The sequence below is a fragment of the Terrapene carolina genome, unplaced genomic scaffold (assembly GCF_002925995.2).
Source record: "Terrapene carolina triunguis isolate 2854851 unplaced genomic scaffold, T_m_triunguis-2.0 Scaffold136, whole genome shotgun sequence".
In the NCBI taxonomy this organism is placed as follows: domain Eukaryota; kingdom Metazoa; phylum Chordata; order Testudines; family Emydidae; genus Terrapene; species Terrapene triunguis.
In genome coordinates this window covers 1,734,542-1,750,778 of record NW_020664487.1, presented here as the reverse complement: position 1 = coordinate 1,750,778, position 16,237 = coordinate 1,734,542, and the positions used below count along the sequence as shown (strand labels likewise).

The 16,237-nt window shown below is 39.8% G+C and overlaps 1 protein-coding gene across 2 annotated transcripts in view; it reads right to left on the bottom strand.

The window, feature by feature from the left end:
- Window positions 1-411: 411 nt before the first annotated feature.
- The window catches only part of ANTXR2 (ANTXR cell adhesion molecule 2), a 183,202-nt gene continuing 167,376 nt past the window's right edge, over window positions 412-16,237 (bottom strand). For both annotated transcript variants that reach the window (XM_026653300.2, XM_026653299.2), the window contains one exon: window positions 412-2,306. In XM_026653300.2, the coding sequence (XP_026509085.1) occupies window positions 2,268-2,306 (39 nt within the window). In that variant the 3' untranslated portion in view covers window positions 412-2,267. The remainder of the gene's footprint in view (window positions 2,307-16,237) is intronic.

The following is a 16,237-nucleotide window of genomic DNA, read 5'->3' as shown; positions in this document are numbered from 1 at the left end:
TTAACCAATGGCTTGAAATCAAGTGAAGATTTGCTTGTGGTTGGTCTATGTGAAAAACAAATCACTCTTTTGTACATAAACACAGCAAGTCATTACTCCTCCCCTTCAAAAGAAAAAAAAAAGTCCACTGTGGCATTGGTATCAGAGCTAGAATTCTGTGAATGCTACAGTCGACAGAAAGCTCTTTTGGCATTTTATTGTTCTATTTATATGACTAATGCTACATATCATACATATGGGAGCATCTGACAAATCTGAAATAGTTGTGGGATAGACAGTAGCCATTTGAGTTAGCCTGTGACATGCCTTTTTGGGAACACATGTGATGCCACAGGAAGGTGGGTCTATCGTTTTAAGCTGGTAGCTAGGGAGACTGTAGAGCCAGCAAAATAATGCAGAGGGAGTAAAAAAAGAAGTGATCACAGAAACTTATCTAAGAATTTTATTTATAATCTTTGTGCACACATGGCTGATGCTGATGATGCTACCAGTGACATAAATAAACTCAAGCAAAAGATGTAAGCAAGTGGATATATGTAAAGGCTTCTTTGGGCAGTGCCGCAAATTTGGACATCGACCAAGAGAATTATTTTGTCCCTTGCGATTTCGATGAAGAGCACAAAGGGGATAATTAGACCAGGACGCTTCGCATCGCTCTTTCCATCTTGCGCACATGCATGCCCACCAAATGTGAAATGTTCGCCTTTTCCCCTCAAATGTGATGGTTGTTGAACTTATTTTTAGTGTCATTTGATAAGCCTCCCTGCTCGCAGAGAGACATCCCACTGACCCAGCCACTGGTCATTGTCTATACCAGTTCACATCAAAGCAGGCGCGCTTTGTCAGGTTTCGACTCGAATATCCATTTTGCATCTGAAGTACAGTATCGAAAGTGACTGGATCATTTGAGCCTTTTTCTTCAGCTGCTGCCTCCTTCCTCCCCCACAGTGTTTCCGCTCACGCTAACATAATTTGGCATTGGCGACGTGACACGACGCTGGTTTTTCTAAAAAATTATAATACATACATTGTCAATGTTTTGTGATGGCCAGCGCTCCTGTAAATTTAATTTGTAAATTGATGAAAGGAGGTCTTTTTCCACTGCTGAATCGTAGCCAATGCACAGAGCCCCCTCGAAAACCGAGTAATGCGCATACAGTAATAGGTCATTCAATGTCAAAAGGCATAAAAAAGATGAGCAAAATCTTCACAGGCTGCTGCTTGCTGTTGCTTTTAATTATATTAATTAAACTTTGAAATTCTCATGCAAAGAGAGTTGCTGGCTTGTGACGCTGAAGAGCCCTTGGAGATTTGGGGGGGAAAAAACCCCCTGAGATACCAGCTTTGTGGCTATTGCTTTTTTTTAATCTAAAAAAAAATATACATAAGCCTAGAACTGCTAGGTATGTTTATAGATGATGATGTTTTATGCGCTACTGAACTCTGAATGTAGGAAAGGGGAAAAACCACCAGCCTAAGTGTCAAGGTCTTGACGCATCAGTCCCTCAAACTCTGCTCAAGATCTCTGGTTACAGGCTGTCTTCCTGTAGAATAACGCTCTATTAATTTTCTTCCTGTCCTGGGTGCATAATGAAAGAAAGGTGTCTTCAAAAACTAAAGGGCAAAGTCTTGCTTGCTACCAATACCTTGAGGCACCCTGTCTACATTTTGTCATGCGTGTGCACTTTTCAGTGCTAGAATGACAAGATTTCCAGTCAGAAGGTTCCCGTAAGGCACAATGCGATGGGGGACTCAGAAGGATTTTGTGATCTGACATAGCTGTAAGGCACTGAACTTTTGCATTTGCTTAGCCTAGTGGGAATTTTTACCCTCCGCCTATGGCTAATAGTCCCTATTTAAATAACAAGTGCCATCTTTGCATCTGAGAGACTTTGCATCTCTACTAAAAGCACACTGCGTCCTGAGAATTTGCAGTCCTTTTAAAATCAAAACAAAGCAAAATGATCTTTGGTCGCTTTTTTTTCCTCCGCCCGCACATGCGTACTGGATTTTCTATCAAAGCCTAAGCATGCAGGTCAACGCTTCTCTCTTTGTCACTGTTGCAAATCATGGAGTACGGTTGTAATGTAGTAGAACACAAGAGCTTGGTGCAATAACACTGGCTTGGGGAAGAGTGGAACGGAAAACTCTTCTGAGCTAAGAGGCTCAAGCTGATCGAAGAAATTCGGGAACATGCTCAGTTGTCTTTGGTTGCTTAAAGAATGGCAGTGTGGAAGTTTTTCATCCTCATATCCTCTTAGCCTCCTTTACTGAGTCTGAACGCGGCTAAAGTTAACACATCGGCCCTGAAGGAAAAAACAAAGAGACAATAATTTTAATTGGTGAGTGAAGTAATAAATACAAAGTAAGGATCCTTGAATACCAGTGCTGACGTGTCACATACGAACAATTACTTAAATGTGTATGCTTTTGGAAATAACATGCATAAATAAATATGTTAAAACTTAAGATGGAAATCATCCAGAGCACTCCATCACATTTGGTGTACAGATTTATTATATACTTTCCTTATTAAGAGCAATGAGAAGATAAGTGCCATGTTTAGGATCCTCCAGAGGTCATTGTTAAGGAAGATTTAACAAGTCTTCAAGGTCTGAATAATTGCTAGACACAAAAACAAACTCAACTTTGTTGTTCTGTTTTAAACACAATAAAATTAGATGATGTTCAAAGTTGGAGATTTTCCCTGTAACGGACAACATATTTCCCATTAAACTTGCTCCAAATAAACATGACTGCCAGTAAAGCATTGATGTTGTGTGGCTGATGCAGGTCCGGTAATTTTATTAAAAATAACCAGAGCTGCACATCTACACACAGGCTTTTGTACCAAACTGAAACTGTTCCCCATACTGTCCGGTTTATCTGGATCTGAGAATATCATACTTAGACACAATGGCCAAAATCATTCTTGGTGTAGCTCTACTGACTTTGGGGGGGGGGGGGTTAAATCAGGGATGAATTTGGTCCAAAAGTCATTCATCTTGTTGGGAGGTGAGCACTGAGAAGAGACTAGTTATTTCCACAAGCTTGAAATAGAAAACAATTTTTACTTAAGGCCCTGGCCAGAGAGCGTATTGATGGCCACTCGTCAGCTGTGTTGTACTCTTCCCAGACGGAGCTCCCTTTAAAGATGTCTCACTTGCAAAGAAGCAACACCTTCCTTTTCCAGGATGGAAAAGTGAAAGTTATACTGAAGCTTAGTTCAGAATTCTGTTATGGACAGTCCTAGTATTCTCCCAAAATGGATACAGTGTCATTAACATCTGCTAGTTAGGGTATGCCCATATTACTGCCTATTTCGGCATAACTTATGTCACTCAGGGGGGTGAATAAACCACCCCCCGAGTGAGGTAAGTTACGCCAATGTAAGCGCTCGTGTGCACAGCACTATGTCAGCCGTCAACATAGCTTCTGCTGTTCCCGTTGGAATAGAGCGTCTTCACCAGATGCGCTGCAGGGGCGTAGCTGCGATGGTACAGCTGCAGCACTGTATGTGTAGACATAGCCTAAGTCACAGCATTGGTTGAATATTTCATCTCAAGGTCCTCCACTAGTGAAAAGATTCCTCCCCCCCTACCCCGATACTGTTGGGTACGGCTGTGCAATATAAAATCATGGTCTGGTTCCTCAATCATAGAATCATAGAAGATTAGGGTTGGAAGAGACCTCAAGAGGTCATCTAGTCCAACCCCCTGGTAAAAGCAGGACCAACCCCAACTAAATCATACCAGCCAGGGCTTTGTCAAGCCTGATCTTAAAAACCTCTAAGGAAGGAGATTCCACCACCTCCCTAGGTAACCCATTCCAGTGCTTCGCCACCCTCCTAGTGAAAAAGTTTTTCCTAATATCCAACCTAAACCTCCCCCACTGCAACTTGAGACCATTGCTTCTTGTTCTGTCATCTGCCACCACTGAGAACAGTCTAGATACATCCTCTTTAGAACCTCCTTTCAGGTAGTTGAAAGCAGCTATCAAATCCCCCCCTCATTCTTCTTTTCTGCAGACTAAATAATCCCAGTTCCCTCAGCCTCTCCTCATAAATCATGTGCTCCAGGCCCCTAATCATTTTTGTTGCCCTAATCAGAAGTCAACGCAGTATGTGGCTTTCCAGCAGGCACCAGTACTTATGCGTTTGCCATAGAGCGTCTCCTTTGCCATAAAGCACCCAGATTGGATACCCATTTTCATTTTAGAGTGCTGAGCAAACTCCCCCCATCTCTCTTACAGATTAACCACAACTTTATTTTTATAATGATCTTGTATAAAAGGATATTTGCACACTCAGAGGGAGATTTTCAAAAGTGTCAAAGTAATTAGGAGCACAAGTTTCACTGAGTTTCATTGACTTGTGCTCCTAAATCCCTTAGGCCTTTCAAAAATCATTTTAGTTAATAGATGCTTTTAAGCTTTTTGGGGGGAGGGGGGAGAAGAAATCAGGGACCTTGTCTTCTTAACTGTCTTTGTCACTCAGCACATTTTAGAGCTCTCTAAATTCCTATAATACAATTCCTAATAATAAATGATGCATTTGAATTCATTTAAAACAGACATTTAAAAGTAAATCATAGGTAAAATGAGCTAGTTTTTGAGTAAACAGATATACCAGTGTTTTCCCTTTTTTTTTTTTTTTAAATGATTTGTTGGCACTATTACAGTTTCATTTTATTTTATTTTTTTTAACAGTATGCACTGGGTCCTCAGGAAAATCAGGCCAAAGCTCCATGTTTAATTCATTTATTTTATAACTTTTTTGATTAAAATACTTCTAACAATAAGAGTACCTGGGTACTACGTACAGTAACTTACCGCTAGTATTATTTGGCACCATTCAAGCAAGCATAAACAGATGTCAGACTTTGAGTGGTATGTGAGGAGGCAGTGTTCTCCAGATCAACTGGAAGAATAAATATACAGTGCAGCATAGACCAAGGGAATCTTTTTTTCATAATGCTTTTCTAATGAGTCTATGTCCTATTTTTCTTGTGATAAATATAACAAAGTGAATGCAAGGTTGGATTAACAGCGGTGTTTCCTTGCTGCTACAATGTTGATTATAAATGCAGAGAAGATGGAGAGAAGATAAAGTGTGCGAGCGTTAAAATATTCCATTGAAGGTAGCAGATAAAAGGCACCATACATTTTCACATCTTGTGCCTCAATTTAAAAAAAATTAAATATAACAAAATGAGTGCTGTAGTAAAAGGGCAAAGCATTTCTTGAGCATAAAGCTCAAAAGCTCTATGCAAATTCCCATAATAAAGCTAACCCTAAAGAAACAATAAAAGCAAGGAAATTCACACCCAAAGTGCAATATGGTATGTGAAAAATAGACACCATAAAACATTTGCAGAAATTAATTCTTAGGCAAGCCCCAGTGTACCTGAGGTGAAGAGAAGCATGTTGGAATTTACCCTTCACCTCAAAATTCTTGCTTTTGATTGTTTTGTGTCACAGCCTTATAGTTCTTTAGATATATTTACTGGTGCATGAATTTACATGAATTTTGGATAAATACTCAGATTATTTTCCCTTTAGCGTGCAGATTTGAATGTAGTCAGGGAGGGACAATTCTTGGTCAGTCTTTAAAATGTGTTTTAGTGCACCAACATTTTACTTAAGGACTAAAATGACTATCAGTAAAATATGCTACTCTAGGTCTTCTTGCACAGAGTCAATGAGACCTTGTGAACACTAAAAAAAACCTGGCATTCATGAGCTTTAACACTTCTAAATACAAAATAACTCCTTAGTTATAGGGAAAGACACACTATCTAGCTATATAAGAGACTTCAAAATGCGGACCATGTTCAGCAAATCTGGTAAACTACATCCTGCTGCACCAGCCAAAATCATAGGATACTATGAGGAGTAATTTTGGCAGAGGGCAACTTGTGTTTCCATCTCTGTTCTCACTGGTATCCTAGCAGAAAAGTGGCTGCTGAGACTTCTGATCCCCCACCCCACCCATCCCCAGGTAAGTGGAGTTGTGGCAGCTTTGCAACCTGATCTACTGTTGGCCACCCACTGCCACTTTTTCTATCATACTAGAGGTGTGCTTGGTTTCTTATTTGATTAAAAAATACTTCAGATTATTATGAAAGCAAAACAGTGTTGAAACAGAGCTAATTTTGTAATTAAAAAAAAACATGGCAATGTCTTAAATTCTTACTGTGGGCTAGACAGCAAGAACAAAATAATAACTGGTGCGATTTGGTCAAATAATTTTATATGGACAAATTTCTTGTAAATAGGTGTTTATAATGGGAACAATGTTACAACTACAAACACAGCAATTACAACGTTCACTAACACAGTACAAAGGATACTGCCATAACAATGGCTATGATTAACTTTTTTCTCCTAGAACACTGCAAACATTTTATTTTATCATTATAATTAAGGTCACATTACTTTTAATTGGGGTTTATTTTCATGACCTTTTAAGGCAAAACACTGGTTTCATCAAAGCTTTTTTAATTTTACTGAAATTAAGAAAAAAAAAAAGCATTTGTTTGGTTTTTAACAACACAATCTATGCAAACTTCTTGCCAACTGCCTTTAAAAAATGGCTAAAATATTGTTTGAAAAGCCCATTGCTAAGATTTATTAAAAAAAAATTATTACTTTTTAATTTATCTCAGACTTCCAGGATTAGAAAACAGGGAATTTTGGATCCATATGGTTCAACCAGAACATTTCCCCCAAAGTTATTTTCAAATATTTTCTAACAAAATCTATCAAAGGAAATAAGATGGGCTTAAGTAACTATTTGTTTACAGTGTCACAGACTTACAGTGAAAGAATGGCTGTAGAGAGAGAAAGTGTCCTAAGAAGACAGAGAGTCACATATTCCCCTCTGTCACATAGCGCAGAAGGAAGCAGTATGTAACAACTAGAATGAGATCAGACTTGAAATCCCTGCATTGTTTCTGGCCCACAGGAACTTTGCAGACTGCAGGAAAGGACATGGGGTCTAGGTGCAGGAAAGGGCTTCCAAGCTCTTCTTAAGAGTACTGAGATCCCCCTTAGCGCCTCAGGCTCAAGTCTCCACCTTGAAGCATCTTGGAGGCTCCGGAGTACTGAATGCAACTCCCTCCAGAGCCAACCAACCCAGCTCCTGAGTTAGCCAAAAGTGCTACCTTTAGAAAGTGCTCAAGTACTCCCCTTCTTATGGGGCTGAGAACTCTGGCCAATATTTTCTCACGAGGGTATTGAAAGTTATGGATTTTAGTGCCTAACTTTTGAAAAGTTTAGACTCTGCCCACACAATCAAGCTATCCCTGGAGTTAATGCACGAGCTGATTCTCAGTCTTTATCTATGAACCCACATCTGGTAGTACCTTAGACTATCACCATGCCACCATGCTAGCGGGTGTATTTTATGTATCGTCAGGTACTTGCACCTGGAGTTGTAACTTCCATTATTTATTTGCCTCCATGTTTATTCTTCTTTTCGTATAGAAAAAGTGGCGGATGACAGATCTTAAATGCAAAAAAATATATAATAAGCAATCTTCGGAGAACAGTCTGATGCTCCCATAAGACAGCTGAAATCAGGATGTTGGAAAACACAGTGAAAGTGCTAATTACTTTGAAGGTCAGGAATGTTGTACTGCCATTAATGTAACTGCAAGTACTCCATGCCAACATTGTACAGAACAAGTTTCATGTTTAGGTAATAGAATGTGACACGGAGTGCATCTTTATAATGCCCACACACTAAGGGCACATTAAAAGGTACCGTATGAAGCCAATGTAAATGGCCTGTTGTAATTAAACAGTTTAACATGTAGTGTTATACTGTACATACGTTATAGATTACTGCTATTTGTCGATAAAATAGGAATGCTAGCAAAGCTTTTTCTTGATCTTGTTTGCAAGTTTAATACATTTACATAATTGTTTCCACGGAATGCTGCCTTATATATAATACAGATGAGGAGGAGAAAGAAGCAAATTCTTAAAAGTAACTGCAACATGCAGATTATCATGACTTTCCCCGCTATTTAGATATGTTAAAATTGCCACAGAAATGGCCAAAACATCTGTGGAATAGTCTTAGCTTCCAAAGATGTTTAACAAATTGATACTAATCCTGGGCTGCAATCCTGCAGTTTGCTGCACCCACACAGAGCCCTTCTGACATCAGTGGTGTTCCGTGCACAGTGAATAGCAGGGATTTACACGTCAGCCCTCCTCATCAGACAGGGAAGATGGACAATGGCATTGTCCCCTGATAAGAATGCAGAACTATCAGTTGAGGGATTAGGCCACCCAGGGTCACCTGATCGGTGTGCCTGCAATCAGGGCCACACCTGAAAGGCTAGTTTTCTGAAAACAATTTTCCCTTCTTTCTTTTTCCCACTTGGCTAGCAAACAACTTCTCCCCCTTTATTCTGCTACCAGGATATCCAGGCCCACGGCTAGCACTTTGTTATGTTAACAGGTACCACAATAATCTTCTATTACTTTTTTCCTATTTAGGCAAGTTGAAATTACTACTTAAATGGCTGAAATGTATTTTTTATTTTTACAGGAAAATATAAGCCATTTTGACTTTATAATTTTAAATCACAAAAGGAAAACATACAAAAAAAGAGGCTCAATCATTTAGATAATTCTTATAGTTGCAAGGGAAGCAAGGAGTTAAAAGGAAATGACCTAAGAGTAAATAGATCACTTATATAAACACACTCAATTAAAAGCTAGATTTTGAATACATGTATTACCGTGTGCTTTTTTTAAGGGTGATGGAATCCTTCAAACCCATACTCAAGCAAGCACTTTAACTTGCAGGTTTGCAGTACTGGGTGTATAGTTTACAAATCTTGCCCTGCCTTCACCAGCATGGAGGTTCCGCTGGGAGTGGGACTAGTTCTGTTCCACTGTACTAGAATTGGTGGGATTTGGGGAGCATGGCAAGGTGCCCCGTTCTGTAGTGGCTTCCTCAGAAGCTGAGCAAGGAGCTTTGGGGTGGATGAAGGGATCTGCCCTATTATTTATTATGGCCTTGTATCCTTCAGTTTTAGTTGTCCTTCACCCTTCTGAGGTTCTAGGGCCAGGCAGACTGTAGTAACTTCCAGGATGTAGTAGCCAGATTTAAAAAGGGGTCTCATTAATGAGTTAGGGTAACCCATCAGCTAGAAAAATGTCATTGCTACCATATGATAGGTACATATATCATGTAATATTTAAACGTTATCAGGTATCCAATCTGAAAAAAAATCATAAAAAGAAACATAACTCGAAGAAACATACTCTAATTTTGACCAAAAAATGGCAGAAAGCTTCTAAATACAATTGCTAATGCCACTATGTACTCAGAATAGTATTGTTTTGGGACGTTTGGGAAATATTTAGCCCCAGGTGATATATTTTATGAATTTTCCCGTACTTTTCTGCCTTCAGTTAAAGCAAAGTTCTGTAGTAACATGACTGTATGAGTGTGTTTGTACTATGTAATACATCAAAATATTTGTCATTTGTAGAATGGACTGACGAGAGAAATGTTTTTCTGTCTATTTTATATTTTATGAATATTGGCTACTGTTCAATGATCCCTGCACCGGCAACTGATGTTTAATATATTGTACACCAGGGGTAGGCAACCTGCGGCACGCGAGCTGATTTTCAGTGGCACTCACACTGCCCGGGTCCTGGCCACTGGTCTGGGGGGCTCTGCATTTTAATTTAATTTTAAATGAAGCTTCTTAAACATTTTAAAAACCTTATTTACTTTACATACAACAATAGTTTAGTGATATATTATAGACTTATAGAAAGAGACCTTCTAAAAACGTTAAAATGTATTACTGGCACGCGAAACCTTAAATTAGAATGAATAAATGAAGACGCGGCACACCACTTCTGAAAGATTGCCGACCCCTGGTGTACACCATGATGAAATGTTTTCAGGATACATTCCACTCTCTGGGCCAATACTGGACCTATATTGTGCATGATGAAATAATTTACTGCAAAGCCCAGTTGGTTCAATACAAATTTGACAATGACCACCCTGAGATGGGAGGCATGCATAGTGTAATGAATTTCATGGATATATAGGCAGCGTGATGCAGGAAAATGGGTTTGAAGACATCCTTGTAGAAGGCAATATCTATGGCATTTCATTCATCAGCCATGCTCTAAAAGGGAAAGCATATAAGCATGGCATTAGAACCCCCAAGCTTAGGAATGAGGCAATGACTCGCTTGAAATAGATGGCACTAGGCGATTCCATAAACAATGATGTGCTCCCAAAAGCTGAGTAGAGATGCAGCTTGCAGAAAGCTTGAACATACACTGAAGTATTTGAAGATGTGCACACAGAGAAAACAGAGTGGAAGCACAGAATGCTCGGGCAGACTTCATGACAGCACCCAATCACTCCACCAGCCCATGGACACTTGTGTTACCGAAGAAAAGAATTGTTCAGATACATTTCTGTTCTGGGAAAACTACGTAATGGATTTCTTTCACCCAACTACTGATGGATTGTGTAGCAGTAAAGAGAGACAATTACAAGTCCATGGAGCTTGAAATATTTTGCAGAGATGATTCCATTTGACTGCCCGTGTGGCCATGTGAATTATGCTAGATGGGGTTGTATAAACATAGCAAAAGCCAGACTTCCAGAGGAGCAGAAGCCAGATATCTATTATGCCCTCATTGATAGGGAGCAGTGTACTGGACTGCCAGACCCTTCCGTGGTGTATGGTATGACATGACCATCAAGCAGTCTTCTCAACAAGGACTGTGGGCAGCGCCATCACCTTTGCATAAAAGATAAAGCGCTGACCAAGTATCTGCCTGCACATTTTAAGGCAGCTGTAACAGCTAACAAAACAAATGTGTGGAATGCAGCATTCAGCAACAGATCTCCACAAAGAAACTACCACAAAGTATATGGCAGCAGATGAAAGTGCTGTCCAAGATATTATAAAAGTTGAGATGTAAAGTATGACGAATCCTTTTAGCATTGAACCTGGAAGAAGCTCAGACAACAAACAGTCACTTGTGAACATTGTAACGTCTACTGTGGACCCACCTGAAACTGCAGGAAGTTTGTGCATTATGAGAGAGAATGGCACACAACAAGCAAAGCAGTTTGTAAGCAGTAGACTGCAAAGGAGTGAGGTAGACCTCTTTGATCCCATAAAAGGACATAATCTCAAATCATTTGGAAATCTCAACAGAACAATTAAACAAAAAATGCACACAGCACAAGCAATAACTATTGATCATCACATATTCAGCAGGCAGACAAGTATTGGCTAGTCCAGAGATGCTGATATCCAGGGTTTGATGAAGTATAAACTGGCACCTGTCCCACTTCAGCTTGGATGGATCTCTAAGAAAGACCCAAAAGAGCAACACACTGTCTTAGCTGGAGAAAAATCTGTCAATAGTTGAGCTATCAGCATCTGAGGAGCCAACATTAGCTATTATTGACCTCATGGTGCTTCTGCAGATGGTGTGCACTGATACTGCCAAGTACAAAACTTTTGGGGAGCTGCTTGATCAGCTGATGAACATTTATCCTTGGACTATCTTGGATTACGCCCACACCTCAAATACTGCATGTGATTCTGGTTGCTCCATATCAGAAAGATACATTAGAAATGGAAAAGATACAGAGAAAGGTAACAAAAATGACTAGGGGTATGGAACAGCTTCCATATGAGGAAAGATTAAAAAGACTGGGATTGTTCGGCTCACAGAAGAGATAACTAAGGCGGGATATGACAGAGGTCTGTAAAATCATGAATTGTGTGGAAAAAGTGACTCGAGAAGTGTTATGTACCCCATCAGATAACACAAGAACCAGGGGTCACCCAATGAAATGAATAGGCAGCAGGTTTAAAACAAGCTTAAGGAAGTATTTCTTCACACAACACACAATCAACCTGTGGAACTCATTACCAGGGGGCGTCATGAAGGCCAGAAGTATAACTGGGTTAAAATAAAGAATTGGATAAATTCATGGAGGATATGTCCATCAATAGCTATTAGCCAAGATGGTCATGGATGCAATTCATTCTCTGAGTGTCCCTTAAACCTCTGACTGCCAGAAGCTGGGACTTGAAGACAGGAGATTGATCACTTGAAATTGCCCTATTCTGTTCATTCCCTCTGTAGCATCTGGCACTGGCTGCTGTCAGAAGACAGGATACTGGGCTGAATGGACCATTGGTCTGACCCAGCATGGCCATTTTTATGTTCTTATGACTAAAATGTAAATACACTGCTGTTGATGGTGACAATTATATAATGAAGCATCAATCAAGTATGGTGAGAGCGCCTGCAGAGGGAATGTCCAAATGCAAGAAGTTTGGTGTGCTCCAATGCATGCAACTGTGACAGTGACGACTGTAGCAACAGAGTATTGAACACGTCAGATACAGATTCTGAGGGGGGAGCAGTAGAAATGTTTCAACTATCTGCAAATTACTGTGACTATTTTTGTGACTAATATAGCTCAGAAGGGTGCTGCATTAGACATTCAGCAGCTCATATTTATAGGTAGAAGTTACATAAGAGCACATGGTTATACTTATGTCTTTGGCCAACCAGATAGTGCATATATATATTAGCCCCAGATTTGTAAGCAGTATATATATATATATATATGTACTGCTTACAAATCTTACACATTTTTTTATTTATATATATATAAAAACCTGGAGCTAAATATTTCCCAAACTTTCCAGAACAGTATTATTTTGAGTACACAGTTGCATTATGGATTTAGACTGTTTTCAGTGGTACCAGATGACAGAACAAGAGTAATGGTCTCAAGTTGCAGTGGGGGAGGCTTAGGTTAGATATTAGGAAAAACTACCGGTATTTCACTAGGAGGGTGGTGAAGCACTGGAATGGGTTACCTAGGGAGGTGGTGGAATCTCCTTCCTTAGAGGTTTTTAAGGTCAGGTTTGACAAAGCCTTGGCTGGGATGATTTAGTTGGGGATTGGTCCTGCTTTGAGCAGGGGGTTGGACTAGATGATCTCCTGAGGTCCCTTCCAACCCTGATATTCTATGATTCTAAGATTATCAATTGCATTTAGAAGTTTTCTACCAATTTTGGTCAAAATTAAACTATGTTTCTATGAGTTATGGCCCTTTTTGTGATTTTATGATTTTTTTTTGATTGGGTGCCTGATAATGTTTAAACATTACATGATATAGAAAAACTACACCACTTCCAGCATCTCCATCCACCCTAGTGGTGACTACCAGATACCTGTCTAACATGTGGTAGCAATGAATTTTTTCTAGCTGATGGGTTGCCCCTCAGTGCCCAAAATGGGCCAGGGCCAGTAGATTAAAGACAAAGTTGTCTTTGGAGGAAGGTTCCTCCCATGTTCTCATGTGCAGATCCCAGCTCTCAGCTAGATATTTAGGTAGGGCACTGGGGATTGGATTGACTATTTGCACAGCACCTTTCATCAGAGGTCACAAAACACCCTATAAATATTAACTATCAAAACAGCCCTGTGCTGCCAATATTAAATATTAATAAATCATAAAAAGTACAATGTCCTATAGATGGGCAAACTGAAGCATACAGAAGGTAAGAATCTGATTTTCAGAGATGCTGAGCACCTGTAACTCCAAATGGAGTCAAATGGGGAGTTGCAGGTGCTCACCAGCTCTGAAATTCAGGTCTTAAATTATTTACCCAATGTCACACAGCGAGTGTGAGCTGGTTCTGTGAAAAGAACCCAGGAGTCTTGGTTGCAGCTCCCAGCTCCTGCTCTAAATCAGCAGACAGGCTCCCTCATGTAACAGGGTGGTGATATTTATTAGATAATTAAAATAAGACATCAGAATATTAAATTATTGTTCTGACCAATTTGAACTTTGGTTAAAGTGTATCAAACGTAAGTTATTTTTGGCATCCAGTATTAAAGCCTGCTTGCACGACGAACCTAATAACATAGATGAATTATCATCACAGCCATGTTACCACTGCCAGCCCATGTGGTGGCTTAATGTTTCACTCATGTCCCCGTACTCAATTAAACAATCAATACAACCAATTTGAATTCAGATGTATCATGCCTTGTAAATCATTGGGTCATAAACCTTAACAATACCAACATGTAGTCAGTATAAAACTGAACTAAATGAGTGTCTTAGGGCTACAGTAATTAAAAAGTGAGTTATGCAAGCACTCCATGATTTTCCAACAGGAGATGGGAGTTGCTTGGATGCACTGGGTTCGACGGTTTAAAAAAAGAACGAGAACCGTTTTGTGAGTGAATTGTAATTCCTGTAGGAACTACAGGAGCAGAATATGCTGAACATTTAAAAAAAAAAAAAGGTGCGGGGGGGAGAGAGAGATCAACAGTTTCATGCAGACAGCAGTAACGTAATGATCATTTTATGTCACTTCGAGATCATTCGCTATATTTGAATATCTTAAAATAATGTTTCTTCTTAGCTGACTGGGCAATAAGGGTACATGTCCTTGGCACACACTGCTTTCAAAGATAACGGATGAACGTGTCAAAGTGCACAACAGGGCACGAGGTACCAATGCAAAAAAGGCAAAAGAATGTCTATTGTTGAAATGGCCATGTTCCTTTTCCTGCGTGACCTACAGAACAGCTGCTACACTGGAACAATGCGATCAGTATACTGGGGAGGAATGCCTTGTGGAGCGCTGTGTTAGAAGCCTGGAACTCAACTAATCTGTTGACTCGAACGACAAAGGGATCAAAATCGCTTTTGTGTGTGTGTGTGTGTGTGTGTGTGTGTAGTGGACAAATGTTCTTTGATCTCAAAGACTCATAACAATCATATTTAGCATTTATATAAGACTTCTCAGGCCAAATTCACAGTGGAGGAACAGGGTGCAACTCCGTTGCCTTCAGTTGAGTTGTGCCCACATACATCATTGGTGCATTAGGCCCTATCTGCCCAAAACACTGTACATTAACTAACTTTGAGATATATTTGCATTTATGCAAAACATTGAAAAGATGTCTATCCATAAACTCTAGGCACTCTTGATTTATGTACATATGTATCATACTAAACACACGGTGGGGAGGGGGGAATTGTAATTAAGAATTTATTGAAACAGACACGGTGGGGGAGGGAGGGAACACTAAGAATTTATTGAAACAGAAAGAAATGTCTAACTTTGAGGCACCTGACAATGTTTTTGATTGGTCAAACTGAGACGATGGTATGGTTGACAAAACATCTTGTCTGGATGTCTTTGAGAGAGACACAGGGTCAGTGTCTTCGGGGGACTCTGAAATCCTCAGATTTGGGGAATCTCATTCAAGTGACAGCACCTTACCCTCTGGACTTTGGGGGAATCCCTTGATTTATCCAGGCCACAAATAGACCAATGTGGATGTCAGCTCATTACCACCGGAGATGTGAGATTGAGGATTCCTGCTATATCCCCCTCCCTCCTCTGATTTCCTTTCCCTATTTTTTCCTCCCTTTCTTATTTGTTAGCTTCTATCTAATCAATTTCAGCCTGACCATCTTTGGAAGTGAATATACTCCATGATTTGAGACCATTGCTATAACCAGCATGACAGCTAAGGCAGAGTACTCACCTCTCCCCAGAGTGAAGGAGGGTTAGTGGGAATGGCCTCAGCATGCCAGCCAAATGTCCTTCCAGACCAGGAAACCAGCAGGGTCCGGAGGTTAAAGCACACCTGACTGTAACTGACCAGGCGGTGCCCTGTATCTTGCCTGCTACACACAAATCAAGCAAGCACTAAGGAGACAGATGTTTCCCCTTTCCTATCTTTTCTCATTTCCCCTTGTGCTTGCCTTTGTCATATTTACAATAAACCTCACAATAAAAACTACTAAGCTTAAATCCAAGAGTAGATGGACTTTTTTTCCCCCTCCAAGAAATGCTTTTAATACCTGCAAGAGACTTTTTCATTTAACATCTTCCCCTATGAAGGACTTTACTGAATGGAAATGAAAGAAAGGAACACTATCCTGAAATCAATAATTATTTAACTTGTGAATACCAAATATCTTAAGTTTTCTGTGTTGCTTTTCTTTATTGGGTGTTTCATAAATGTTTTAAAAGGTATCTACAATGTGGTTGCAATAGTAAAAACAAGCAAGAATCTCTTTATACAAAACCCTGCACCCACAGCTGGCTGTTTAATGTTGTTACAAGGGTTCCAATAATATTTTTTGGTCTGTTATCCCTTTATAACACTACCATCC